The 27,147-nt window shown below is 47.1% G+C and overlaps 2 protein-coding genes across 6 annotated transcripts in view; both read left to right on the top strand.

The window, feature by feature from the left end:
- The window catches only part of NOD2 (nucleotide binding oligomerization domain containing 2), a 39,595-nt gene extending 24,226 nt beyond the window's left edge, over positions 1 to 15,369 (top strand). For both annotated transcript variants that reach the window (XM_050774785.1, XM_050774786.1), the window contains exons 7-12: positions 1,958 to 2,041; positions 4,603 to 4,686; positions 5,342 to 5,425; positions 7,538 to 7,621; positions 11,871 to 11,954; positions 13,785 to 15,369. In XM_050774785.1, the coding sequence (XP_050630742.1) occupies positions 1,958 to 2,041; positions 4,603 to 4,686; positions 5,342 to 5,425; positions 7,538 to 7,621; positions 11,871 to 11,954; positions 13,785 to 13,857 (493 nt within the window). In that variant the 3' untranslated portion in view covers positions 13,858 to 15,369. The remainder of the gene's footprint in view (positions 1 to 1,957; positions 2,042 to 4,602; positions 4,687 to 5,341; positions 5,426 to 7,537; positions 7,622 to 11,870; positions 11,955 to 13,784) is intronic.
- Positions 15,370 to 24,424: 9,055 nt separating this feature from the next.
- The window catches only part of CYLD (CYLD lysine 63 deubiquitinase), a 60,015-nt gene continuing 57,292 nt past the window's right edge, over positions 24,425 to 27,147 (top strand). The window contains exons 1-2 of one of the 4 annotated variants that reach the window (XM_050774787.1): positions 24,425 to 24,497; positions 25,137 to 25,216. The gene's annotated coding sequence lies outside the window, so the exon portion shown is untranslated. Of the gene's footprint in view, positions 24,590 to 25,136; positions 25,217 to 27,147 lie in introns of all 4 variants that reach the window. The other 3 variants (XM_050774790.1, XM_050774788.1, XM_050774789.1) reach the window with 3 other exon arrangements.

Below are 27,147 nucleotides of genomic sequence, written 5' to 3'. Positions count from 1 at the left end.
TGTGCCTACACACCTGTGATAAAGTGTAGTTTATAAATTAGACACAGTAAGAGAGTAATAGCAACTCACAATAAAATAGAACAATTATAACAATATACTATAATAAAAACTATATGAATATGGACTTTGTCTCCCTCAAAATATCTTCTTGTACTGTACTCACCCTTCTTCTTGGGAAGATGTGTGGTGGTAAAATGCCTGTGTGATGGGAGGAAGTGAGGTGGATGACGCACGCAGCACTGTGCTCTAGCGCTGGGCTGCTGTTGACCTGACCACACGTCAGGAGGAGAATCATCTGCTCCCAGAGATCCTGAATTTTTGAGCAACGATGAGGTCGGCGGCTGGATGTCAGGAGCAGATGATCTTGATGACTACCAAATGGGAGCGTATAGAGCGTGGATGCCCCGGACGGGGGACTGATTCACGTCCTGGGTGGGATGGAGCCGGATGGCGTGTGATCAGAATAGCATGCAATTTAAAATGTATGAATTGTTTTTCTCTAGAATTTTCCATTTAATATTTTTGGACTGCAGTTGAATTCAGATAACTGAAACCATAGAAGGCGAAGCTGCGGATAAGCAGGGGGCGGAGACTACCGTATATCATTGTAATTGAGAGCACAGGCTCTGGAGCCAGACTGCCCGAGGTTTGAACCCTCATTAGCTGCATGACCTCAGGTCAGCCCAATGTCTGTGTGCCTCCGTTTCCCCTTCTGTAGAATGGGGGTAATAACCATGGCTACCTCACAGGCTGTAGTGATGAGCAAGCGAGTTAATCCACATGAAGGGCTACACCGTCTGGCAGGGGCTTTATATAGTAAGCGAGTGGCTGAAAGATGATGGGTAAATTACACAAGCACTCAGCTTGCTTCTCCTTATATGAGTCCGGTCCTCCAAGCAGGGATTCGATGTGCCACACATTTATTGGGGAAAAGTCCTAAGAGGGGAAGTGGGGAAGGGAGCTGGGGGAGGCTGGGGGATGTGTCCCTGAGTGAAGGAGAGAGGGAAGGAAGGAAGGTTGAGACGGGGCACCTTGGACTTCCGTGCAGTCCTAAGACATTTTGGCAAGGCTGATGAGGAGTTCTTGAACCAAATTCACCAGGCAGGGGAGCCTGATGTCTCAGGCAGGGGCTGGCAAGTGCAGACACCTGGATGTTAGATTTTGGAGCACAGCAGCTGGGGCCCTTGGCTACCTCCAGGGAGCTGAGGCTGGAGACCTGAAGGGCGAGTTCTCCTAGCTGCCACACCCCTTCTCCAAGGCTACAGTAATATCTGCCTTATAGGATTGCTGTAAGCTGAGTAGCTTGAAGTTCCTTAAAAGAATGAAGACGTATAGTTATCCCAGGAAGCCTGGGGTTGCAGGTGAGAGCTCTGGGGCTTCTCCGAAGCTCTCCGAGGTGTCTGGATTTGGTTGCAGCAGGATCCTTCCTTGCTGGGATCTTTCCCCATCCCTAGCCTTGGCCCTTCCTCTCTCCTTCCTTCCTGGAAGGCTCAGCGGGCCCCACCCCTCTCTCCCACCCACCTGGACCTGCCCAGGGCTCTTGTGCAACAGGTAAAGCCTACCTGTAGCAACAGCAGATCTGGGAAGGCTGCAGAGGGCACGATGGGATCTGGATCGATGGTGGCTGAGGCCGGAGGGAAAGGTGTGACCCTGAGTCATCCTTGCTGTTGCAGGGAAACCACCTCCCAGGACAGCTGCCTACTGTGGCTCCTGCCAGGACTTGTCACACTGCTGTGCGAAACAGCATCCCACTGCCTCTTTCCCTTTGCTGGGGGAAAACCAAGTTGTGGGAGCCGCTGAGTAAACTGGACCGAGCGGCAAGGGCACCTGCTGTGGCTGCTGCCTCCTGGGCAGGTCCTCAATGCTTTCTTCCTGTGTTTCCCTGGCCAGGGCACAGATGGCCCTCCTCTTCTGGCTGCTGCTGTGTTCTCTCAGCCTCCTCTATCTTCCCTTCCAGGCTGGGGAATAACCACATCACCGCCGCGGGAGCCCGAGTGCTGGCCGAGGGGCTCCGAGGCAATGCCTCCTTGCAGTTCCTGGGGTAGGTTGGATTTCAGGAAGAGGGACCTGCATGGAGGGGCTTGGGACTTTTGAGGATTTAGGGGTAGGTGAAACTCTTCAGCCAGGAGGCCCCAGAGGCAGCCCTGCTCCAGTGTGGCGAGGGGGGCGGGGCAAGCCAGGGAAAGAGTGGGCGGCCCTTGACTGCCACCTTCACACTTGGTCTAGGCCTGACAAACAGGAAGCTTGGGATGTTGGGGTTAGGGGAGGGCAGTGCCCATGAGCTGGTGGCAGGAAGCCCTCTGGGCCTCTAGGGGCGCTAGAGCTGTACTTTGGCTGCATATTAAAACCACTTGGGAGCTTCTAAACACTATTGCCAGGCCCCCCACCCCAGACGGATGAAATGCAAATATCTAGGTGCAGGGCTTAGGTATCAGGAGTTTTAAAAAGCTTCCCAGGGGATGGACATCCAGGGGTGAGGATCCCTGACCTAAGAAAGAGAAGGAAATGGGGAAGGACAGGAAGGCACCCAGGGTAAGAGGGGGCTGTGCAAGGTCCTTCAGAGCTCTTGCTCCCTGTAGGACCATGCTAGGGTCTGCCAGGGAGGGGTGTACCCCAAACTGCAGCCCCAGGGTGGGCTTCCTCTGTTTGCTAGGCACCCAGGCTTGCACCTGTGCTGTTCCCAGCAGCCGCTCTCCTATCCTCTCATGCCCTAGTGTGAACTGGGGTCCATTTGACAAGAACTAGGAGTTTTAGAACCTGGAACTGTAGGAAGAGAGAACAACCTTAGGGCCTAAGTGTTCCAGCCCATTTCACAGGGAGGCAAGTTACTCCCAAGCTCAGGTTTTTGTTTTGTTTTGTTTTTTGAGATGTAGTCTCACTCTGTCGCCCAGGCTGGAGTGCAGTGGTGCGATCTCGGCTCACTGCAACCTCCACTTCCCTGGTTCAAGCGATTCACATGCCTCAATTTCTCAAGTAGCTGGGATTACAGGCGCCCACCACCACGCCCAGCTAATTTTTGTATTTTTAGTACAGACAGGGTTTCGCCATGTTGGCCAGGCTGGTCTCGAACTCCTGACCTCAGGTGATCCACCCGCCTTGGCCTCCCAAAGTGCTGGGATTACAGGTGTGAGCCACCGCACCCAGCCCTCAAGCTCAGTTTGAGCCACAAATGGGACTATGTTGCTCTAGAAATCAACATCTTTTCCACACTGCTTTAGTAGCAAGAGAGTCTAGAACAAAGGAGGCTACAGCCCCACTGAACTCTTTTCTGCTTGAGGTCACATCTGCCACATCGGGGGTATTTACCTCTTTCAACACGTATTTATTAGGGTACCTGTCTGGGTCAGGCATTGTGCTAAAACCCCCAAACGCTGTCATATGATACAAAGTGTTCTGTAACTTGCTCTTTTTTTTTTTTTCTTCACAATATATTATAGGAATTTTTTTTAGGTCATTATGATCTCTTTACTTAATTACCTATTTATTTATTTTATTAATATTTACAGACAGGGTCTCGCTCTGTCACCCAGGCTGGAGTGCTGTGGTTGCAATCATAGCTCATTGTAGCCTTGAACTCCTGAGCTCAAGCGATTTTCCTACCTCAGTCTCCTGAATAGCTGGGACTACAGGCACACGCCACCATGCCTGGCCAATATTTTAATATTTTGTAGAGACGAGGTCTCACTATGTTGCCCAGGCTGGTCTCAAACTCCTGGGCTCAAGTAATCCTCCCTCCTTGCCTCCCAAAGGAGGCATTGGAATTGCACATGTGAGCTGCCTTGCTCAGCCTGACTTCATTTTTCAAGAGCCACAGAGTGTTACATAATCTATTTAACTGGTCACTTTTTGATGACTATTAAGTTGTTTTCAGGTTTTTTGTTATTCCAGTGTCATATCCCTGGGGCACAGAGCAGTGCTGGCACATAGCCGGAGCTCAATAAATATGTACCTAATGAATGAAAGTGCAGTGGACATCCTAATTCAGCCATCCTTTGCTAACTTGTGCACATACCTGTCCAGGGTAGGTCCCTAGAATACAGTTGATAAGTCAGAAGGTGTGAGTTGGGCTCTACCTTTTGGAAAGGGATGTTTTCAAACTACAGTGAGTCAGAGGAGAATGGCCCAGAAGCTGAGGGTGTTGAAGCTGATGGTGTGGCGGGGTGTTAGGAAGAAGCAAGAGATAAAGAGCTTTGCAGAAGAAGCGTTAGACTTTGTTATGGGCAGGTACTGGAGGGTAGCTAAGGATTTGTGGGTGGCAGTTACTAGGAAGCTGAACTAAGTGTCAGAAAAAGTGTCTCAACTGTAAATTACTCTTGTCAGTGAGTTCCTGTCCTTAAAGGTTTGGGGCTGGGTAGGCCTCTACTATTCTCTAAGTCTGTAATGTAAAACCACTGAAAACTCTTGGGTTAAGTTTGGCCATCCCACCCAAAAGATGGAGACAGGTCCACTTTGCTGGAACCAGGAGCCCCAGTGAGGCCACTCTGGGATTGAGTGGTCCTGCCCCTCTGGCTGGGACTGCAGAGGAAGGAGGACTGTTACTTCATGTCTAGAACACATATCAGGTACTCACTGACACTGTCTGTTGACTGTTGGCCTTTTCAGATTCTGGGGCAACAGAGTGGGTGACGAGGGGGCCCAGGCCCTGGCTGAAGCCTTGGGTGATCACCAGAGCTTGAGGTGGCTCAGGTAAGCTTCAGAGTCTATCATGCAGTTTTCTTGGAGAGATCAGGTAAAGAGGGAGGAACTCGGGCCAATTTTGAAGGTCTTTGAACTTTATTTCTACCCCACAATGTTAGGCAATGGAGTAAGGAAAAAACACCATTGGATTTCAAGACAGGACACTTGAGTCTTTCTGGGTGACTTTGGAAATGTCCCTTGTCCTCTCAGGGTTTTGATACAGTATCTGTAAATTGAAGATATTGGGCTGGATCAGGTACATTTTATCTTAAGGACCAATTCCAATCCATTGGTAGTGGCTGCCTGGTGCACAACGTTAAGAAGAATTCTAAGGCTGCACCTGGGCTTAAAGAGCACCGTAATCAATTAGTGATGTCTAAAAAAGGTAAAAAACAAAACAAAAAGAGCACTGCAATCAATTAGTAATATCAAAGAAAGGTTTAAAGAAAGAGCACTGCAATCAATTAGTGATGTCTAAAAAGTGTAAAAAAAAAAAAAAAAAAAAAAAAGAGAGAGAGAGAGAGAAAGAGAGCACCACAATCTATTAGTGATGTCTGAAATGGAGCAGACCAGGAGAGCACCATGAATGTTGTCCTCCATAGGTTAGTTCATCTCTGAGGTCCTTCCCTGCTCTGACATGCTTTTGTTCCATGGTTACCTCCAGCCTGGTGGGGAACAACATTGGCAGTGTGGGTGCCCAAGCCTTAGCACTGATGCTGGCAAAGAATGTCATGCTAGAAGAACTCTGGTGAGTTTGGGGGATTTTCTGCTCTGGGGAGGTGGATCACAATCTCTGTTGATCCCCTGGCCTCATCCATAGGAGCAGTTGTGTGGACAGACAAAGGTCAATGATTGAGTGATTGACTGATTGATTGATTGTGTTTGTCTTTATATGTACTGAGTGGTATGAAGCTTATAGAGCCTGGTATGTACATGCTAATTTTTTAATTTAATAAAATATATTGGTTTGCTGGTTTGATGACTGCCTCCACATGGCATAAGTGTTAAGAGCATAGACTCTGGAATCAAGCAGGCCATGATCTTAAGCAAGTTAAATAACAATTTCAGAATCTCAAGTTTCATGTCTGTAAAATGAGGGTAAGAATACTTCCAACCATAAAGGATTTTTGCAAGAATTAGATAAGGTAGTGCCTGTGAAGACCTTAATATAGTGTCTGGCATATTTGTAAGTGCTCCATAAATGTTAAATTAGAATAGTGACAGGGTTGCTACTACTATTGCTGCTGCTGCTGCTGCTGCTACAACTACTACTAGTACTGTGACTACTACTAATAATAAAGTTTTGTTATTTTAAAGTGAATTTGAGTTCCTAGGAGTACTGGGTATTCAAGTCATAGGTCACTTTGGAAGGTGTAATGGAGTTTTGATAGTTGAAAGTGGAACCATGAATCATGCTTATACTGTTGACCTGAAGCAGATTCTAAGTTTCTCATCCTTTAGATGCCACTAGTATAGTTTTCTGACATGTTCTGGGCAGTTTCAGATTATGTCAGGGAGATAAAATGCTGAATGTTTGATTTTCCCAGGAAGCAGAAAGGCACTGCAACATATGGGCATTGACATAAACAGATTTTGTGGATGGACCTTGGCTGTTGCAGGGCTTACTAGGCCCACTAAACTATGATTTGATTCTATCCTGACCGGATTTTGCCACTTGGAATTTCTTAGTAGAGGAGAACCTTATTGTGAGAGCATCAGTTATGATTACTGTTAAAAGAAAAACTTCAGGCAAATTAAATTTAGCAGAGCTGATTTGAGCATACAGCAATTTATGAATTGGGCAGCATTCAGAACTGGGAGCGCTCCACCCAGCAAGGTGGGCAAGCACTATCTACAGACAGGAAAAGGAAGTGATGTACAAAACAGCTTGATTGGTTGCAGCTGGGCACTTGCCTTGTTTGGGCATGATGTGATGAGGCATTTTCCTTATATGGACATAGTCTGATCAGCTGGTAGGCTATGATTGACTGAAGCCTGGCTGCTGTGATTGACTGAGACTTAGCTGTTTGTTACAAGGATATATCGTTAGGTTGCAGTTTGCCACATAGGAACTCAAAGTACGGAGGCAGTCTCAGGCCAAATTTGGTTTAACTATACGTTAAGCTGCAGGTGACAGAATACCTTCATCTATAGAGGTTTAAACAAGGAAAGGGTTTATTTTTTCCTGTATAGGCAGCTGGAAGTAGGCAGTGTAGGGTTTGTACAGTGGCTACAAGAGGCCAGGAGGGGTCTTAGCTCTGTCTCATTATCTTTCTGTTCCATCATCCTTAGCCTGTGACTTCATTCACATGGTTGGTTGCCTCATGATCACAGGATGGCTGCTCCAGCTGCGGCACTACTTCTGTATTCCAGGATTCGGTCTATATACCAGGGAAAGCCATCTGTGTTTCTCTCCTTTGAAAAGCATTCCTGGAAGTCCCACCTGTCAGCTTCCCCTTTTGTATCAACCATGTGTATGTCACTTGACCAACCCACGTGTATGTTGTTTGACCAGCCCTGGCTGCAATGGAGAGTGGGAAATACAGTTTTTTCACCAAGTGCATGGCTGTCCAAATGAAATGAGACTTCCATTAATAAGGAAGAAAGGAAAGATGGATATTGGGAAGCTGGGGGATGAGGGAACTTATTACATAGAGAGCCCTTGGAGTGAATTCTCTTGCAAATATGTCCCTGGAATTGAGAATCCCCACAACGTACTTTATCTGTTCTTTCTTTATCCTGAGTTTGGGTTTTCAGATGTTGGATTTCCTATATGGGGGGCATGTGAGTTCATCTTTATTGACATCATCTTCCATAATCAATGTTATATCAACTGGATTTTCTCTCTTGTTCTCACCAGCCTGGAGGAGAACCATCTCCAGGATGAAGGTGTATGTTGTCTCGCAGAAGGACTGAAGAGAAATTCCAGTTTGAAAATCCTGAAGTAAGGAACCTATAAGCAGGAAACAGGACAATAATTGCTGATCTTTGGAAGGGGCATTTCTGACTAAGATCTGGGCAGCTCCCCGCTGGGGTAACTCACGTGTGGTGGCCTGGTAGAACAGCTTGCCCTGGTCTAGGTGGACAAGGATTCCAGCGCAAGTTGTTTATCTGGGAGGTGGTCCCAGTAAATGCTGATAGGAGAGTGGTGAAGTGAGATGGGAAAGCGAAGGTAACCAATAAAGGAGAGTTACCAAGAGAGTTATCAATGAGGGAAAATGGAGCTCAGTACTCTGGGGCACTCCTGGAGCCAGTGCAGAAAACACCTGGTCACCTACCCAACCAATGGGCAAGAAAGCCGTGGCATTTATCCACCAACCGTCTGTCCTTCCTGTGTTGACGTGCACTTATGGGGCACTGATTCTCTAGCACTTCCAGCTCACCCTCACCCAGCTAAACATGCTTCTGGGGTCAGGAGAATGGTCTTAGGCAGAGAGTGGCAAGTCTTTTCTGCAAGCAGTGGCTGGGGAGGTGATGTGATGGGGAGCACTGTGGCCTCCTCCAGTGGCTGACTCAGTGGCTTGGGACTTGTGCCACAAAGAGATGGACAACTGAGGTGAACATGAACCCACCTAGTGACCATCACGGGCTTGTCAGGGTGCTCTCTGAGGCTGATGCCGAAATTCCTATTTCAAGGAGACCTCAGGAACCCCATCAGATGGCTCCTTTGGCTGGAGGAAAGTGTCATCTGCCTAGGCAAATGTGGTCCTAGGAAAACGCTTGCCATTTAGAAACAGACAGACAGACAGCTGCCTCTGTGAGTGCCAGCTTTGCTGCCAGGCTGCTATCCACTCTGGCAACAGTTGTTTGTGTTGCTTTCACAAGCTAGGAAATTTCCAAATATTTGGTGAAAACACTTCCACTAATCATTTGGGTGGAAGTGGGCTGGGAAGTTGGGGTGAAGCCCAGTTATTGAGCCAGATGCCAGCTTTGCACTGAGGATGGGCCTTTGGGAATACCAGGCCCATTATTGACCAGGTGTGGATATGGCAGTTTTGTCTTCCCTCCTTGTCACAGCCTTACTCCACTTGACTCAAGTGGGTGCCAGGCAATGAGGCCGGGGTTTGTCCCATGCCACCCTGTCATCAGCCTTATTATTCAGCATCCTAAACTATATCATCCCCCACAAAAATTGAACTTCTGATATATCTTTTTTTAAAAAGAGAAATTCCTGCATTTTTCTTTTCCAGGCTTAGTTTCTGCCAAGAGTTGGTTAAGAGTCCAGGCTTGCCAGGTGCAGTGGCTCACACCTGTAATCCCAGCACTTTGGGAGGCTGAGGCGGGTGGATCACCTGAGGTGGGGAGTTTGAGACCAGCCTGATCAACATGGAGAAGCCCTGTCTCTACTAAAAATACAAAATTAGTCGGGTGTGGTGGCACACATCCATAATCCCATCTACTCAGGAAGCTGAGGCAGGAGGATCACTTGAACCCGGGAGGTGGAGGTTGCCATGAGCCGAGATCACACCATTCCCCACCAGCCTGGACAAGAGAGAAGCTCCATCAAAAAAAAAAAAAAAAAAAAAAAAAGATGAGAAAAATAATAATAATAATAAAGAGTCCAGGTTCTAGAACCAGACAGCCTGGGTCTTACCCCTGCTCCACCATTACCAGCCAGTTCTTCTTGGATGAGTGCCTCAGTTGCCTCAAGTGTAAATGGAGATAATGTCTGGACTTCATTACAGGCCATGAGCATTCACTGAGAGAATGTAGGTAATAAAAGTAAGTTGTAGGTTGGAGCAAAAGTAATTGTGGTTTCGGACCATGAATTTTAAATTATTATAACTAGGCTAAAATACATCTTTATTAATCAAAATAGGTATCATTATAATAAACACATTTTTTACCAATAAGAAATAAGTTTGTTTATTCCTGTAGCATAAAAATTCGTGCTTCGGGATTCGACAAACTCTTGGAAAGCATTTTCTGCATCCTGCTGGTTGTAGAAGCATTTTCCCTGCAAAAAGTCGTCGAGATTCTTGAAGAAATGATAGTCAGTTGGCCAGAGGTCAGGTAAATATGGCGGATGAGGCAAAACTTCATAGTCCAATTCATCCAACTTTTGAAGCTTTGGTTGTGCGACGTGCAGTCGGGTATTGTCGTGGAGAATTGGACCCTTTCTGTTGACCAATGCCTGCTGCAGGTGTTGCAGTTTTCAGTGCATCTCATTGACTTGACGAGCATACTTCTCAGATGTAGTGGTTTCGCCAGGATTCAGAAAGCTGTAGGGGATCAGACCAGCAGCAGACCACTGGTGACCATGACCTTTTTTTTTTTTTGGCACAAGTTTGGCTTTGGGAAGTGCTTTGGAGCATCTTCTCGGTCCAACCACTGAGCTAGTCCTTGCCAGTTGTATAAAATCCACTTTTCATCTCATGTCACAATCAGATCAAGAAATGGTTCACTGTTGTGTAGAAAAAGAGAAGATGACACTTCAAAATGATGATTTTCTTGGTTTTCACTCAGCCTCATGAGGCACCCACTTATCGAGCTTTTTCACCTTTCCAATTTGCTTCAAATGCTGAACGACCATGGAATGGTCGATGTTGAGTTCTCAAGTGGTTGTAAGAAGATCAGCTTTGATGATTGCTCTCAATTGGTCATTGTCAACTTCCAAGGGCCTGCCAGCACAGCTCCTCATCTTCCAGGCTCTCGTCTCCTTTGCAAAACTTCTTGAGCCACCACTGCACTGTACGTTCGTTAGCAGTTCCTGGGCCAAATGCGTTGTTGATGTTGTGAGTTGTCTCCGCTGCTTTATGACTCATTTTGAATTCGAATAAGAAAATTGCTTGAATTTACTTTTTGTCTAACATCATTTTCATAGTCTAAAATAAATATAAAATAAACAGAAAGTATTAAGTCATTAGCAAGAAATCATAAAGTGAGAATTCTGCATTAAAACGATGTATAACATAACCACATTTATTTAAGAATGTATTCCAATATCAAATGGCAAATTTCAACAGTACAAAAACTGCAATTACGTTTACACCAACCTAATAGAAGCTCAACAAATACTGGCAATTACAAGCATTGCCTTAGGGTCAACTTGAAAGACGTTCCTAAAATTGTGGGAAAGGGGGAGGACCTGGAGTGGACATTATCGGAAGGCAAAGCTATAAGCAAAAGAGCAACATGGGAAACACATGACTCCTCTGTTACTGTCCCTGGCCCTATCCTGTCTCCCCTCCCTGTTGTCAGCCACCTCATATATTCTCTAATCTCTGTGTCTGTGCCCTCAAAGACCCCCCTAAAAATGGAAATATTACTGCTCATTGGTTATTTTCTATCAATTAAGTACTGTATTAGTCCATTTTCATGCTGATGATAAAGATATACCCAAGACTGGGCACTTTTTGAAAGGAAGAGTTTATTGGACTCACAGTTCCACATGGCTGGGGAGGTCTCACAATCATGGCGGAAGGTGAAAGGCACGTCTCACATGGCAGCAGACAGGAGAAGAGGGCTTGTTCAGGGAAACTCCCCTTTTTAAAACCATCAGATCTCGTGAGACTTATTTACTATAATGAGAACAGGATGGAATTCAATTACCTTCCACTGGCTCCCTCCCACAACATGTGGAAATTCAAGATGAGATTTGGGTGGGGACACAGCAAAACCATATCGAGTACTGCGCAAGTGTTTTAGGTTTGCAGAGAGTGGTGGGTCTGCCCGGCAAGCAGAGTGTGGGGAGATAATGCCGGGACTGGTGGCTGACTTAATGGCCCAGGACTCATGCCACAAGGAGATGGATGGTGGATGTGAACAGGAGCCTGCTTACACCCATTACAATTTAGATTCTTATGCTTGATGACACAGGTACTCTTTTAGGCCCATTTTATCAATGAGGAAATTAGAACTAATTTGCTCAAGATCAAAAAAAGAAGTGGTGTAGGTGGGATTTAAACCCAGGACATCTAGCACTAAAATGCATGTACCTAACTACTATCCTAAGGGAGTGGCTAGTTAATTTGATAAACTCATCTAGTGAATGGAAGAGAGATGGGTACATTTCACTGACGGTACTGAGCCTTCGCTGATGAGCTCACTGGGAATCTCAGACATGAGTGGGAGGTGTCTAGGGGACAGGTGGGCTTCAGTAGGCTGGATAACTCCTGAAGTCTCTTTAACTGGACAGTTTCAAGAGGAAAACCAAGAATCCTTGAAGCTCACCATTCTATCTTCTTCTCCAGGTTGTCCAATAACTGCATCACCTACCTAGGGGCAGAAGCCCTCCTGCAGGCCCTTGAAAGGAATGACACCATCCTGGAAGTCTGGTAAGGCCCCTGAGCAGGCCTGCTTTAGCTCTCTGAGCCTCAGTTTTTCTATCTGTAAAATGGGGTGGTGGGAGAGAGGAAAATTTCGAGGATCCTTCTGATTCTCACATTCAGGGAGAATGATTCTGCATGTGAGGGATCTGGTTTTCTGTCTAAGAAGTCTTCACATCTTTAAGTAGGAAGCAATGATTTCATTTTTAAACCTTGACTATTTATTCAGCAACTTCTCTGTTCTATGAGATAGTGTAGGAATGGGGACGTGGTTGAAGAATGAAAAGAAAAGTCAGCTCCTGCCCTCCTGGGAACTGCATCTGCCTTCACAGGTCAAAGATACTGGATCAGACCTTCTGTGGTTCTGAATGGAGGTTACACAGGTTAGGAGCAGGTTGCACAGTGTATCCAGTTCTCTATAAGAAAGCCATAGTCCTTCATGTATTTGAAAAAAGCAAGAATTGCATTCTTGACAGATTCTTTCGTTGCCTTAAAAACAATGGCCTTGGGAGTCTGGGCAGCTGGGTCCAGTGTTGTGGACTTTCTCTCTGCTGAGCCACAGCTTCAAAGATTTGTTCTTATTTCCAGGGATCTATTTCTCAGACAATAAATAAAGGTTTTCCCTGGCCTAATGTGCTATAAGTGAATGTTAGTATGTATGTTCCAGGCACTGGGCTAGAGACTAATATTTAAAAGCCAGGACATTTCTTATAAAAAATCTGTATCTCAGGGTTTTCTCAAAAGAGCTGGGAACTCTGGATGCCCATTCATGATTCCAGTAGTTAACCAGAGTACAAGAAGGGCTAAGTCTTCTCAGATGGGCAAACCCACTCTGGCTGACTGCAGATCCACCAAGCCTATTGCCTTAGACCAGGACCCTTTGGCAACTCATTCCCATAAGCTTATCATCCCTGCTTTAAATATGCAGGCCTTGTCTTCTTTCAAAAAGCATACCAAGGCTGCAGCAAATGCAGATATCAAATGATGAAGTTAAACACAAAAGCTTTGCTGGGCGTGGCAGCTCACACCTGTAATCCCAGCCTTTTGGGAGGCTGAGGCAGGAGGATCACTTGAGGCCAGAAGTTTGACATCAGACCTCTTCTCTTAAAAAAAAAAAATTCAGCTGGGTGCGGTGTAGTTCCTAGCTACTCGGGAGGTTGGGATGGAAGGATCCCTTAAACCCAGGAGTTCAAAGCTGCAGTGGGCCACGATTGCATCACCGCACACGCGACAGAATTAGATTCCCGTCTCTTAAGATAATAAAAAATTTAAAAGTGACTTCAAAAATCTATGCTGTGATGGAGAGATTTTTCCTTCTGTAAGATTGTGACATTTCTGTGGCCTATGACATCATCAGGTTCTGGGCAGAGCGTAGGTTTTCTGTTTCTTTGTTTTTGAAACCATTGCTCAGTCCTAAGAAACATCACATTCTGTGTCCTGGGCACTAGCCAACATCAGGTTGATATTTTAAGGGATCTGATGCTATTTGCTGCCTGTTGATGGAACTTGGGAGGGCACCAGGGTTTGCTCATTGCATTCTTGACAGATTCCCTTGTTGCCTTAAAAAGAATCACTGGCCTCGGGGAGTCTGTGGCTGGCTGGGTGCGGTGTTGTGGACTCTCTCTCTCTGCAGAGTCATGGAGCCTTGTTCAGAATGCTTCATGAGCTGCCCTGGTTGACCGAGGGTAAAACGGCCCTGACTTCCCTGCAAGAAACACTGCAGCTGGGCCAGAGGGTCAGCCCATGCCAGGCATGGGTTTAAAAAGTGGAGGCTTTTGTTTGAACGCCCCGCTCTAATTTTGTCCTCACTCAAACCTCTGTTCACTTGATCTCCTTTAGGCTCCGAGGGAACACTTTCTCTCTGGAGGAGGCTGACAAGCTTGGCTGCAGGGACACCAGACTCTTGCTTTGAAGTCTCCAGGAGGATGTTCATCTCAGTTTGTTTGTGAGCAAGCTGTGAGTTCGGGCCCCAGAGGCTGGGTGACACCTGTTGGCAGCCTCTTCAAAATGAGCCCTGTCCTGCCTAACGCTGAGCTTGTTTTCTGGGAACACCATAGGTCACCTTTATTCTGGCAGAGGAGGGAGCATCAGTGCCTTCCAGGATAGACTTTTCCCAAGGCTACTTTTGCCATCGACTTCTTCCCAAGATTCAATCCCAGGATGTACAAGAGGGACAGCCCCTCCTCCACGGTATGGGGCTGGCCTCTACTGATCCTCCCAGGCTTCCATGTGGGTCAGTGGGGCCCATGGATGTGCTTGTTAACTGGGTGCCTGTTGGTGGAGAGGCCTGGACTATCACAAAAGACCCCTTCCCACTGCTCTGATGAAGAGGAGTGCACAGAACACAATTCAGGAAGCAACTTTCTCCATGTCTCCACTCATCCATCCAGGCCATTCCCCATCTCTGGTTCCTTCCCTCCTCCTGGACTCCTGCACACGCTCCTTCCTCTGAGGCTGAGATTCAGAATAGTAGTGACCTCGGCTTTGATATTTCACTCACAGCACCCCCAACCCTGGCACCCAGGGTGGGAAGGGCTACACCTCAGCCTGCCCTCCTTTCCGGTGTTTAAGACATTTTTGGAAGGGGACACATGACAGCCGTTTGTTCCCCCAAGACATTCTAGGTTTGCAAGAAAAATATGACCACACTCCAGCTGGGATCACACGTGGACTTTTATTTCCAGTGAAATCAATTACTCTTCAGTTAAGCCTTTGGAAACAGCTCCACTTTAAAAAGCTCCAAATGCAGCTTTAAAAAATTAATCTGGGCCAGAATTTCAAACGGCCTCACTAGGTTTCTGGTTGATGCCTGTGAACTGAACTCTGACAACAGACTTCTGAAATAGACTCACAAGAGGCAGTTCCATTTCATTTGTGCTAGAATGCTTTAGGATGTACAGTTATGGATTGAAAGCTTACAGGAAAAAAATTAAGCCCTTCCTTCTAAGCAAATGTCTTCCTGGATTATTCAAAATGATACATGTCGAAGCCTCTGTAAGTTGTCAGATGCTGTGCAAATGTTATTATTTTCAACATTAAGATGTGTGAAAACTGGTTAATATTTATAAATCACTTTGTTTTATTGTCTTAAGTTTATACTTTTATAGACAACATGGCCGTGAACTTGATGCTGTAAATAATCAGAGGGGAATAAAGTATTGAGTCAAAACAGCCATCTTCCTTGTGACCAAACATTTAAAAATATTCTGGCCAGGCACAGTGTCTCACTACTGTAATCCTATCACTTTGGGAGGCGGAGGTGGGCGGATCACCTGAGGTCGGGGGTTTGAGACCAGCCTGACCAACATGGAGAAACCCCGTCTCTACTAAAAATAGCGGAGGTTGCAGTGAGCCGAGATTACACCACTGCCCTCCAGCAGGGCAACGAGAGTGGAACTCTGTCTCGAATAAATACATAAAATAAAAAATAAAAATATTCCTAAAGCTTATCAAATTTTAAAGCACAATTTTCTACTTGAAGGGGGGAAAAATGATATTTTCAACCCGATCTTGTATAGCTTAAGGCAAAAGCAATTCTTAGAAAATAGCCAGGCAATCAAAACACTTTTGGCTTCAGTTTAGAAAAATTTAACCCCGTGGAGTTTTCAGCTGTGCAGGAGCCGCCCCATACCCAACCTAAAAGGCTGCAACACATGTGAAAAGGCCCCTTGGCTGCCCTGCATTCCCTCAAAGTGGCTCCAGGAGTCTTTAACAGGAGAAAGATGGAGAAGGTTTACCTACGGCTGGCTCTCCACAGCGAGCAGCCTCTCATGCAGGCCTTGTGTTAAAATAATGCTTAGTTGCGTTTAATGAGCAAGGGATCAGGTGGTCGCCCAGCAAGGTGAAATGCTACTTCCTTGAAATTTCTCTTTAAATTTCTCTTATAAGGAAACTGCGATTGCATTTGTGCGTGTCTGGTTTACTCGGTGTTGCGGCATCTCCCTGGACCCTGTGTGGGAATGTGTCTGTGGGTTTTCTTTGTGATTGGTGCCGTGTTCTGCCCAGACCATTGTTTCTAATATAGCAGATCAGGAGGAAGGTGGCGATGAGTCTCCTTTCGCTGAGGTGAACCCACAGCAGCCCATTTGCATAGCACTATATTGGGTTGTCAATTTGTCATCTTTAAATTCATTCAGCAATGAGGTCAGGCATGGTGGCTCAAGCCTGTAATCTCAGCACTTTGGGAGGCTGAGGCAAGTGGATCACTTGAGGTCAGGAGTTCAAGACCAGCCTGGCCAACATGGAGAAACCCTGTCTCTACTAAAAATAGAAGAAGAAAAAAATAAGTTAGCTGGGTGTGGCAGCGCACGCCTGTAATCCCAGCTACTTGGGAAGCTGAGGCAGGAGAATCGCTTGAATCTTGGAGGAGAAGGTTGCAGTGAGCTGAGATCATGCCGCTGCACTCCAGCCTGGGCGACAGAGCGAGACTGTCATAAATTAATTAATTCATTAATTCAGCAATGATTTATTAACCAGTTATATAAGGACGACCAGTGGATGGACAAAACAGACATGGTCCTCAAGGTGCTTAGGTGAGGGTAGAGGGAGAGGCAGGCAGAAAACAAGTCAGTTGAAAAAGATATGAAAAAATCTTCAGCCAGGCACTGTGGCTCATGCCTGTAATCTCAGCACTTTGGGAAGCCGAGACGGGCAGATCACTTGAAGTTGGGAGTTCGAGACCAGCCTGGCCAACATGATGAAAACCCGTCTCTACTAAAAATACAAAAATTAGCCGGACATGGTAGCAGGTGCCTGTAATCTAGCTACTTGGGAGGCTGAAGCAGGAGAACTGCTTGACCCCGGGAGGCAGAGGTTGCAGTGAGCTGAGGTCACACTACTGCACTCTAGCCTGGGCAACAGAGCAAGACTCTATATCCAAAAAAATAAAAAAAAAAAAAGTCTTCAGGCTGTTGAGGGCCTGGTCCGAGACAGGTTGTCTGAGGAGGTGCCAGGTAAGCTGTGTCCCCAAGAATGAGAAAGATATGGCCAAGCAAAGAGTGAGAGGGAACAAGGGAGCATTCTAGTCATGGGGGACAAGCAGTACAAAGACCTTCGTGGGGGAAGGAGCCTGGTATGCATGGTAGGCTCAATAGTTACTCCCAAAGATACGTAGATTCTAATTCCCGGGACCCTGGGAATGTTGCCTTACATGGCAAAAGGGACTTTGGAGGTGGGATTCAGTTAAGGGTCTTGAGATGGAAAGATTATCCTGGATTACCTGGATGGGCCTTAAATGCAATCGCAGTTTCCTTATAAGAGAAATTTAAAGGACAATGTAAAGCAAAGGGAAATATGACACCAGAGAAGAAAGCAATGTGATCACCAAGTAAGATGCTACACTCCTGGCTTTGAAGGTGGAGGAAGGTGCCATGAGCCAAGGATTGCAGCTCTAGAAGGTGAAGAAGACCAGGAAATAGATTATCCCCTAGAACCTCCGCAAGCAGCATAGCCCTGCCTGCCTTGGCTCCAGCCCATTTTGGACTTCTGACCTCCAGGACTATAGGGGAATAATTTGTGTCATTTCCTGCAGCAGCCGTAGGAAACTAATACACTATGTTGGAGGCAAGCTAAGGGAAAGGTGTCACTAGATGAGTTTGCAGAGGTAGGTAGGGCCAGTTCAGGAAAGGTGTCACTGGCCACAGTCAAGAGTTTGGTCTTGATCTTGGAATAACATCAAGGCCTTGGAAAGTTCTAAGCAGGGGAGATGTGAACCAATTTACAGTTAAAGAAGACCTTCTTTGCTCCTGGGTGGAGATGGGACAGGAATATGTAGGGGTGGGGATGGGAGGCAGAAGAAGTAGGGAGGCTGCCTCAGAGCTATTGCAGGTGAGAGGCGGTTGGCAGTGGAGGTGGAGAGAAGAGGATGGATTCCAGAGACATTCTGGAGGTAGATTCCCAAGAGCCTACGAATGGGTTGGATGGGAGGGATGAGGGAATGGCAGACATCAAGGATGACTCATAGATTTCTGACTTGAGAAACTGGGGGCTTGGGAAAGTTGGGTAGGAAACCAGTTTGGAAGTGGGAGGGAGTTCTGTTTTGAATTGTCAAGTTTGAGACACCGAAATGGAGAAGTTAAGTGGAGACGTCAAAAGATGGTGTGAATTTGGAGCTCATGGGAAAGGTCACAGCCAGAGGTAACAGCGTGGGCGTCCTTAGTGTCAAACTGAGAATGGGGCCCTTGAGTCTGGATGACATGAGCTAGAAAGAGATTATGGAGAAAGAAGAGGTCAAGAGGGCCTAGGTAAGATGGTACTGAGATCTTGATATGTGATTCCTAGTAGAGTTCAGAATAGGAGAAATTCCCTAATTTTCAAAAGTCCAGCGGATACCACCAAAAGCCTCCTGGGCCAGTGTAGGGAACTAGGGAAGTAGGATTCTTGATTGTAAGCTTCTCTGATAGAAAAGTTACCTGAAAGGTACATGCTCATGGCCAGAAGTTTATCCATGAGCAGACAGATTCCAGTTTTGCAGCCAAGAATACATAATTCTCATGCACAGAAAAACAAGGTATTAGAGCAGAATTTTAAAAACAGCCTCAGACTTTCATAATATTCACCACCATCCCAGAAGAAAAAGGATGCCAATCTGAGGGCCCTTCCCTCCCCATAGCACCAAACAAAAAGCTGAAATGAATACACCCCACAGAAATGTGAGAGGTGGAGTCATATTCCAAGCGGCTGAGCTGAGGCTAACCCTTCATTCCATTATTGTACCAGGACAGCTTCAAGCCTCCTTCTTCACTCGGGTGAGTGGTCCAGCTCAGTGTGTGAGGCGCCCAGTACTCAGGGCAATGCCTGGCAGTGCCTGGGCACAAGAGAATGCGCTGCCTCAGGCCCTGGGTGGAGGGTTCCAGGTGAACTGTAAGGTCATAAAGGACATTTCCCCTGGAGAATCACAGGCAGAGATCACAGCAGGGAAGACCGGCAATCCAGGTTCTTTGATTGGCTTCCCTTGGACAGTTTTTTTCCCTCTAAATTTAATCACAACCTATTATTATTTCCTGAACAATCCACAGATCCAGTCCCCTAAGCATCACCACTCCCCTGATCACTCACCCTGAAAATGCTTCTTTTCAGGAGTGCTACATCTCTTTCTGCTTTGTAACAACTTATCTCTTGATATCTTCAGTTCCACATCCCCTTGCACCCCTCCCTCTCTCCTCCTCTGCCTCCACCCCCAGGAAACAAGGGGTTCCCTTTGGGATCCATCCTTGCCTGGGTTACTGCATCAGTCTCCCTGTTACTGCCTTTGATATGAAGCGTGAACCTATTAAAACATAAGTCAGATCAGCCACTGCTCTGATGTAAACTCTCCAGGACTTCTTGTCTGGTACAGGGTAAAAGTCAAGGTCTCATCTGACTTGGACCCGCTGTGTCCTCTCTGGCCTCCCCTTTGCCACTCATACCTGTTCTCTGGGCTCCAACCTCACTGGCTTCTTTGCTGTTCCCTGAGCATACCAGGCACATTGCTGAGGACACCTGGCACATTGCTGCTTCCAGACGTCTGCACTCACCTGTCCCCTCCTATGAGAACACTGTTCCCTGAGACGGTGGTGTGGTTGGCTTCTTCACTGCCTTCGGGTCTTAGTTCAAATGCCACCTACATGAGGTAGTCCTTCCCTGAACGATCTACCTAAATAGCAGTTTCCAATCACTGCCTACCCTCCTTTGTATTGTCTTCTGTGCATGAACTACCTGACACGTGGTCAGTTTTCCCTTCCCCTAGAATGTCAGCTTCTGGAGAACAGGAACCACGCTCACTGCAGTGTCCTCAGAGTCTACAAAGGTGCCTAGCACATAGTAGGTGCTCAGTACATATTTGTTGAATGAAGGAAGGATCCACTTTCTTTATTAAATGGGGCAGAAACTAGAAGTTGGGGCAGCTTATGAGTCACCCTGGCCGGGCACGGTGGCTCACACCTGTAATCCCAGCACTTTGGGAGGCTGATGTCAGGAGATCGAGACCATTCTGGCTAACACGGTGAAACTTCGTCTCTACTAAAAAATACAAAAAATTAGCCGAGTGTGGTGGCGGGTGCCTGTAGTCCCAGCTACTCAAGAGGCTGAGGCAGGAAAATGGCGTGAACCCGGGAGGCGGAGCTTGCAGTGAGCCGAGATTGCACCACTGCACTCCAGCCTGGGCGACAGAGCAAGACTCTGTCTGAAAAGAAAAAAAAAAAAAAAAAAAAAAAAAAAAGAACGAGTCACCCTTTTTCTGACATCTGTCTCCTTTCTAAGGGAGGAAGATTCCCTGGGATATGGAACAATCCCTAATGCATCAACTGCCCAAAATGGGATCCAGATGTAGCAGAGAGTTCCCTTTAATAAAGAGCTTTCTGTGTGTGTTTTAAAAATCAAACATAGAAATTATTTGTCATTGATACCAGCAAATAGCTCAAATGGGAGAGCATGGATTTATAGTTCAGCTGGATTAGTTTAAAGATGATTAAAGTAATCCCCTTTATCTTATCAAAAAGAGCTTTTAGGTGGTCAGAGTAAAAGTCCTCAGACAGAATGTTCAGTCGCACTTGGAATTTCCCTTCCCTAAGAGATAAGCACATCTCAGAGATGGAAGACCTCAACCCGTCATCCATGGATCAAAACACTGTGCTGGGCTACCGTGGAGAAAGCGCCTGTGACGTATCCTTGCTTGTGTGGATACCTGGTCCAGTTAGCCCCTTGGCCCAGTGTTCATTCTGAATGCCCATATTCACAGGATTGGTGGGAAATGGCTGGAGCCATGGGAGGTTGGATGGACATCTGGGAGTTGCCATTTACTAAGATGGGGAGTGCAGAGGGATTGCAGGGGGTGCTGGTGGGGAATATCAGGAGTTCGCTTCTGGCTGTGTTGAGTGGAGATGCTGAGAAGGTGGTAGGATATAAAAGAGACATCAAATTTGGAGAAAATGCAAATAGGAGGCACCCCATGGTAGGCACTGGGAAGCATGGAGCAGAGTCTAGTCAATAACCATGACTGGTGCTACTGAGCAGGTTTCCTTGAGTCCTGACCATGTGTTGTTACTCTATGTCCCATGCCCCTACGAGGCTACCTGGAGTTTACCATCCTCCGCGGGGAAAGCGCCATTCAATTCAATAGTTTTATGTTAGGTTCCTGCTGTGTGCAATGACAGAACGACATAAGACAGCTTAGTATCAGTGTTAGGTCAGGCACAGTGGCTTATGCCTGTAATCCCAGCACTTTGGGAGGCCAAGGCAGGAGGATCTCTTGAAGCCAAGAGTTCAAGACCAGCCTGGGCAACGTGGTGAGACCCTCATCTCTACTCAAAAGAGAAAAGTTAGCTGGGCATGGTGGTGTGTACCTGTAGTCTCAGCTACTTGGGAGACTGAGGTGGGAGGATCACTTGAGCCCAGGAGACAGGGCTGCAGTGAGCTATGATTGTGCCACTGTACTCCAGCCTGGGCAACAGAGTCAGACCCCATCTCAAACAAGAAACAAGAACCAGCGTTATGTTCCCTTCAAAACCCTTCAAAAGCTTCCCATTGCTCTTGGGATGGAGGACAACCCCTATCCTTGGCTCCCAAGGCCCTTTTGTGCCCTCATTGCCTGTGCTCTGCCTCTTCCAGTTTCTTCAACAGGTCATGCACTTTCCTGTTCCCTATTTCTGGAGTGTTCACCCTCACTCCTGCCTGCCAGTTATCTTTCCCATCTCATCTCAAAGGTGACTTCCTCAAACAGGTCTTCCCTGAGTGGCCAACCTCCCTTTAGGCATGCTCAGAGAGATTCTTCTTCTGAGGCTTATCACAGCTTTAATTAAGTAAGTGATCATCTAATGAGTATTTTAGTTTGCATTTTTTTGCCAGAGGGAGGGTGGTATCTCTCTTGTGCATTGCTGTTTCCTGGTACCTGCTCAATAACTCAACCACTAGTTCCATGGACCCAGGACCAGGTTGGATGGAAGAGGCTGTGGGGTGGTGGATTGAGAGAGGTCATTAGTGAGGGCTGGAGCCCTCTGAGAAGACATGTCTGTAAAGGACTTTGACTAGGTCCTCCATGAAGGGAGGATTTGGAAGGCAGAGAGGATGAGCATTTCAGTTGGGGAATCCATTTTTAACAGAGGTGGAAAGAGCCTTGGCTTGGAATCAGGGTGTCGGCCCATCTCCTGAGTGACAGGGGGCTAGTAATTTACCGTCTTTGGGCCTTCATCTCCCATCTGTAAAGTGAGAGGCTGGTTTACCAAAGACTGCAAAGAATAGCACCATGACACTATCTCCCCATCTCCTCCCCTGGCAGACATCTGTCTTCCCTGTGAGCCTGAATACAAGTTCAGAATTAGCTTTAACGCAATGTTCTAGGCAGCCATTCCCAATTGATAGGAAACGATAATTGAGATAAGCCCTATTTGTCAGGCTTGACTTGGATGAAGATCCCTTAGATGTTGTCAGGCCCCGGCACTGAGTCAGTGAACATATGACAGGACAGACCCTGGGGAAGAAAGCCCTATGGAAGTAGAGACCTCAGCAGCACCAAACGCCATCAACAGAAAGGACACAAAAATGGGCCGGGCACGTTGGCTCATGCCTGTAATCCCAGCACTTTGGGAGGCCGAGGCAGGCAGATCACTTGAGGTCAGGAGTTTGAGGCCAGCCTGGCCAATATGGTGAAACCCCGTCTCTACTAAAAATACAAAAATTAGCTGGGCATGGTGGCAGGCGCCTGTAATCCCAGCTACTTGGGAGCCTGAGGCAGGAGAATCTCTTGAACCTGGGAGGCGGAGGTTGCAATGAGCTGAGACCGCGCCACTGCCCTCCAGCCTAGGCAACAGAGCAAGACTCTGTTTCAAAACAAACAAACAAACAAACAAACAAAAAACCCCAGCAGCAACAACAACAAAAACAAAAAGAAGGGACATGAAAATATTCCAGTCCAGAGTGACAAACTCAAATGCCTTAAGGGACCAGTGGATGTAGATCATGCAGATAAGAGAAGTGGTCCCAGCCATAGCATGAGAATGTTTGCCTTGCCTAAAAGGACCGCAAATCTCTCTCCTTTACATTCTTTTCTCTTTCCTCCTTCTTATTGTATGGGTTAGGCAAAACCAAATTTCAGCTGAAATTTTCTTCCAGACAGTTGGACTGTGACCTCAGAGTCCTTCCAGCTTTGTTGGAGAATAAAGATGTAGAGGAGAACGGTGTTGCCTAAGGCCACACAAGCCAGGCCTGTTGATTTCCAACTTATGGCTTCCTTTGGCAGTGTGGTCGTGAAGCTTGGAATACAGGAAGATAGGGGTGACAAAAGAGGGACAGGAGTAGAAAGAGGCTTAGGTTTTCAAAAGATGCTCATTTCATTTTGGATGACTATGGCAGGGAAGAGTGGTGGCCTGTCTACTGCTACTGTTACTCGTCACTCATGTGACTGCTTTTATGTATTCATTGGTTTAAATTCCCTGGATCTCCAGAAACATGTTACTTTCCACTGGGGGAAATTTGTGTCATGGTTAAACACACACATACACACACACACACACCCCTCCTCCTTTCTCAGTGTTAATCACCTTCTCCTATAATTAGCACTTAAAATGTCAAAGGAGAAGAAATTAATTAACAGGAGTATCCAGTGCAGCAAGGCTCTGGGACCGATTATAAAAAGCACTTCCTTAAATATTTTGAGTACTTTTGGGAATCAGAAGCCTCCCTTCTAATTGAAAGATCCTTAACTACACCCTAAGTCCTGGCTGGTGGCCAGGGGTGCAGGGCTGAGTGAGGCGGCGTGTGGAAATCCCTTCTTCACCATCCTTGGGAAAATTCCCTCCTAACTGGGATAGGTGGCAACAGAGGTTCGGAAACAGCAAGCGTCCCAGGCTGAATCTGCGGGGGAGGAAGAGATGAACCTTTCCTGAGCTGCTACTGCGTGCCAGAAACTTTAACTCAGTATTTTGCCACAATCCTCTAAGACAACCGATACTATGATCTCCATTTTACAGATGAGGACATTGAGGCACAGCGTGGTTGTGACTTCCCCGAGTCACGCAGCCACTGAATGAAAGCGCCAAAGATTCAAAGTGAGGTCTGATTCTAAAGCTTTGCTCTCTCACGGCATCCTGGAATCCTATTCCCAACCTTCATCTGGACTCTCAACCCAGCCCAAACCTAAGCGTCTACAGTTTTGACAGCTGAGGCAGGAGCACGGGAGGTGGAGCTGGTGACAGCGCAGCGCCCTGCCCCGCCCCGTCTCCGGCACCAGCCAATGGTGACGCGGCACCCATAGCCTTTCGCCCAATCAGCTTGAGCTCCCCGCCTCCATCCCCCGCTCTTCTCCGCCCCGCCCCTCCGCTTTCCCTTTGGTTCCACCGAGCTTGACAGAGCGGAAAGTCCCTTCGGCCGGCGCCGGGCCGGCAGCCATTGGAGGAAGGTCTGTCACAGGGAGGCCCAATCAGGGCCCGCTCAAGAGAGCAGCTCGGCCTGCGATTGGCCAGCGCGGCGTCTGCCCCCTCCGCCCCCGCTCCCTCCCTCTCCTCTGGGCGGTTCGGAGGCGGGGCAGGTGGGGGCGGGCCCAGGTAGCAGGTTCGGCTGCGCGGGGGCCGCGCGTCGGAGGTAAATACTAGGGCGGTGGGTGTGGGGCGCCGGGGCCGGCCCGGGACGCAGGCTGGGGAGCCGGGGCGAGGGGCAACGCCCCGCCGCCCGAGGTTAGTGAGTGAGCGGGCGGCGGGCGGCGGGCGGCGGGCGGCCGGATCCCCTCGGCGCAGCCACCCGGCCTCAGGGCGTCCGGAGCCGCTGCGGCGACCGTCGGGCCCTCGGCGCCGGCCCGTTAGTTGCCCGGGCCCGAGCCGGCCGGGCCAGTGGGGTGCCGAGCACGCTGACGTCAGCCCGGGCTTCCCCACCCCCGGGGCTTCCCCATCCCCCGAGGCTTCCCGGGAGGGCTCCGAGTCCGGGGAGCGTGCCGGGTCTCCACCGTCGGGACCCTCGGAGGAGAGAGGACTTGGGGCGGGAGTCGCGCGGGACACTGTCCCCCTTCTCGCCCCCCACCCCATTTACAGATGGGGAGACTGAGGCACAGGCCGCTGGCGGGCCCCGACGGCCACGGTTGGCCTCAGGAGCTCGGGGCTGTGATTCCTACCGTCCGCGCCGCGGGGCGTATGCAGCGATCGATTTTGCGGGTGTTGGTGGCTCCCGTCCAGAAATCGCAGTCGGGGTTCTGGCCTCGTTAATGGCGTGTTCTGCTTTTTCTTTCAGTTTCCCCCTTTCCAGGGTGAGGATGGTTCTACACAGCCACCTGGAGTTCCTTAGTTGAAAGGTGCGCCCTGTTGTGACAAGTATTCTTTCTTTATGTTTTTCTTTCGTGTTAACAATGGTGGGGGGGGGGGTGGCGGAAGGGGGCGGAAGGGAAGTCATGAAATCTTGAGGAAGATGGTGTTGAGTTTGGTACTCAGCTGGGTCAGCTGCCGGTTATTCATGCACTTGGCATCGTTTCTTTTCCACCCCTTGGCATTTGAATGTTTTAGGATAGTTGTCATCTTCCAGCCACCAAGCCTGTGGCCTTGCAATCTCCCAGCCCCCATCATCCCCGCCACTTTCTTTTCTCCAGTTTTTCCTGGAAAGTTGTATCCTTAGCTCAGCTGAGGAGCATGCCTACCTTGCTTTTGAATATGGTCTAGAGATCTTAATAGGATTGTTCATTTTGCAATCATTGGCTCTCAGAGAAGCACCCAGGCCTTGAGAGGGTGTTCATTTGATTGTTGGCTTTCTACACACCCCCTCATGCCCCAAGTAGATTGAATGGCCTTAAGAATTTAGCCTGCCATTCCCCACTGAGTAGTGGGTGGATTTGAACTAGAACAGTATTAGGAGAAAATGATTTGCTGGAAATTCTTATTGAAGTTCATATACTCTGGATGTCGATAACACCCAGAACATTCTCTAATATTCTGCTGCAAAATTGTATAGTATTCTTGCAAATAAACCTTCCTTTGGGTGGTAACTTTTGTGAGAAGCAGATAAGACTTGTATAAAGCAACAACTAACATTAAGCAGCAATAATTTTTGTAGTCTGGCACACCTAAACTGTGGTTTTGTTTGATTTAAGGAAGTCTCCAGCACAAGGAGAGAGAAAGGAATACTTATGTTGTTTATCGAACTATTAGTATTTTGTTCCTGATTTTCACACTATGATCTTAAATTAGTTTTTTTTTTTTTTTCCATTGGTTGAACAGAATTTCTAAGTAGATACATGCTAGTGAGGCTCTAGGAAGCTAGTTTCAAATAAACCTCAAAACAACTTGGTTTCATAATTGTGAAATTTTCTGTATTTGTTTCTTATATGTGTAACAATGAAGTGGTTTAGCATGATTTCATTTTATCCAGAGAATTAGTGAAGTTTTAGGCAAAATTCAGTAAATGTTCCCAATTCCTTAGTCTTTTTCTTTTCTCTTTCTCTTGTTTTAATCCCTTAAACAGGAGGAGGAAATGTAATTTTGTTTTCACTGTTGGCACTTGAGTCTTTCATTCATTTCTCCGTATTCAGTGCCTAGCATATGCCAGGCTCTCGTGTGGGCACTGGATAATATAAAAATGAAGGACTTGGGGAATTCACAGTTTGGCAGTGGAGTGGCTAGGTTTAACACTAGAGAGGCAGCAGTATTCCGTGTTCCGGCGGGAATATGCAGATGTGAGAGGCTTTGCTTTTCTTTTAACCTTATAAATCCCACTTATATTAGGGACTGTGTACTTGTGACACAAGTTAGTCATTGAGGAAAATTAAAACGGACTCAGTCTTTTTTTCTGGCCACGGAATCTCTGTATCCCTATTCTTTAGCTGTTTAGAAATATAACAACTTTGTCTTTTAGTGAGAGGTGTTCTTTTTTAAAAGAGTAATCATTCTAGCTATCCAGAAGCTTTTGGGAAAAGGCCCACATGTCTTCTTTCTTTGGTGTCCACGCTGACCTTCCTACCTCTTTGCCATTGGTAATTAGGGGCAGAATTAAGTATTGTAATTTTTATTCTAATTTAGGTAGCTTCCTTTTTAGAACAAGCAGGATATCTCAAGAGATGCAAAAAGCTCTTGAATTGGATCTGTCTTTGTGAGATCCTTATGAACAATATAACCTGATAACTTGAGAATCAGAAAGACACTGTATCTTCTGGATAAGTTAACCATTGTTAGTTTTCTGTTGCTACTGATGTTCATTTGTAGTATATGTTGCCTTTCAGAATGTGGTAATTGTAATCTTTAACATTTTCATGTAA

Source organism: Macaca thibetana, chromosome 20, assembly GCF_024542745.1.
Source record: "Macaca thibetana thibetana isolate TM-01 chromosome 20, ASM2454274v1, whole genome shotgun sequence".
NCBI classification, from domain to species: Eukaryota; Metazoa; Chordata; class Mammalia; order Primates; family Cercopithecidae; genus Macaca; species Macaca thibetana.
Note: the sequence above shows the minus strand (reverse complement) of the source record. Positions and strands in the feature narration are given on the sequence as shown.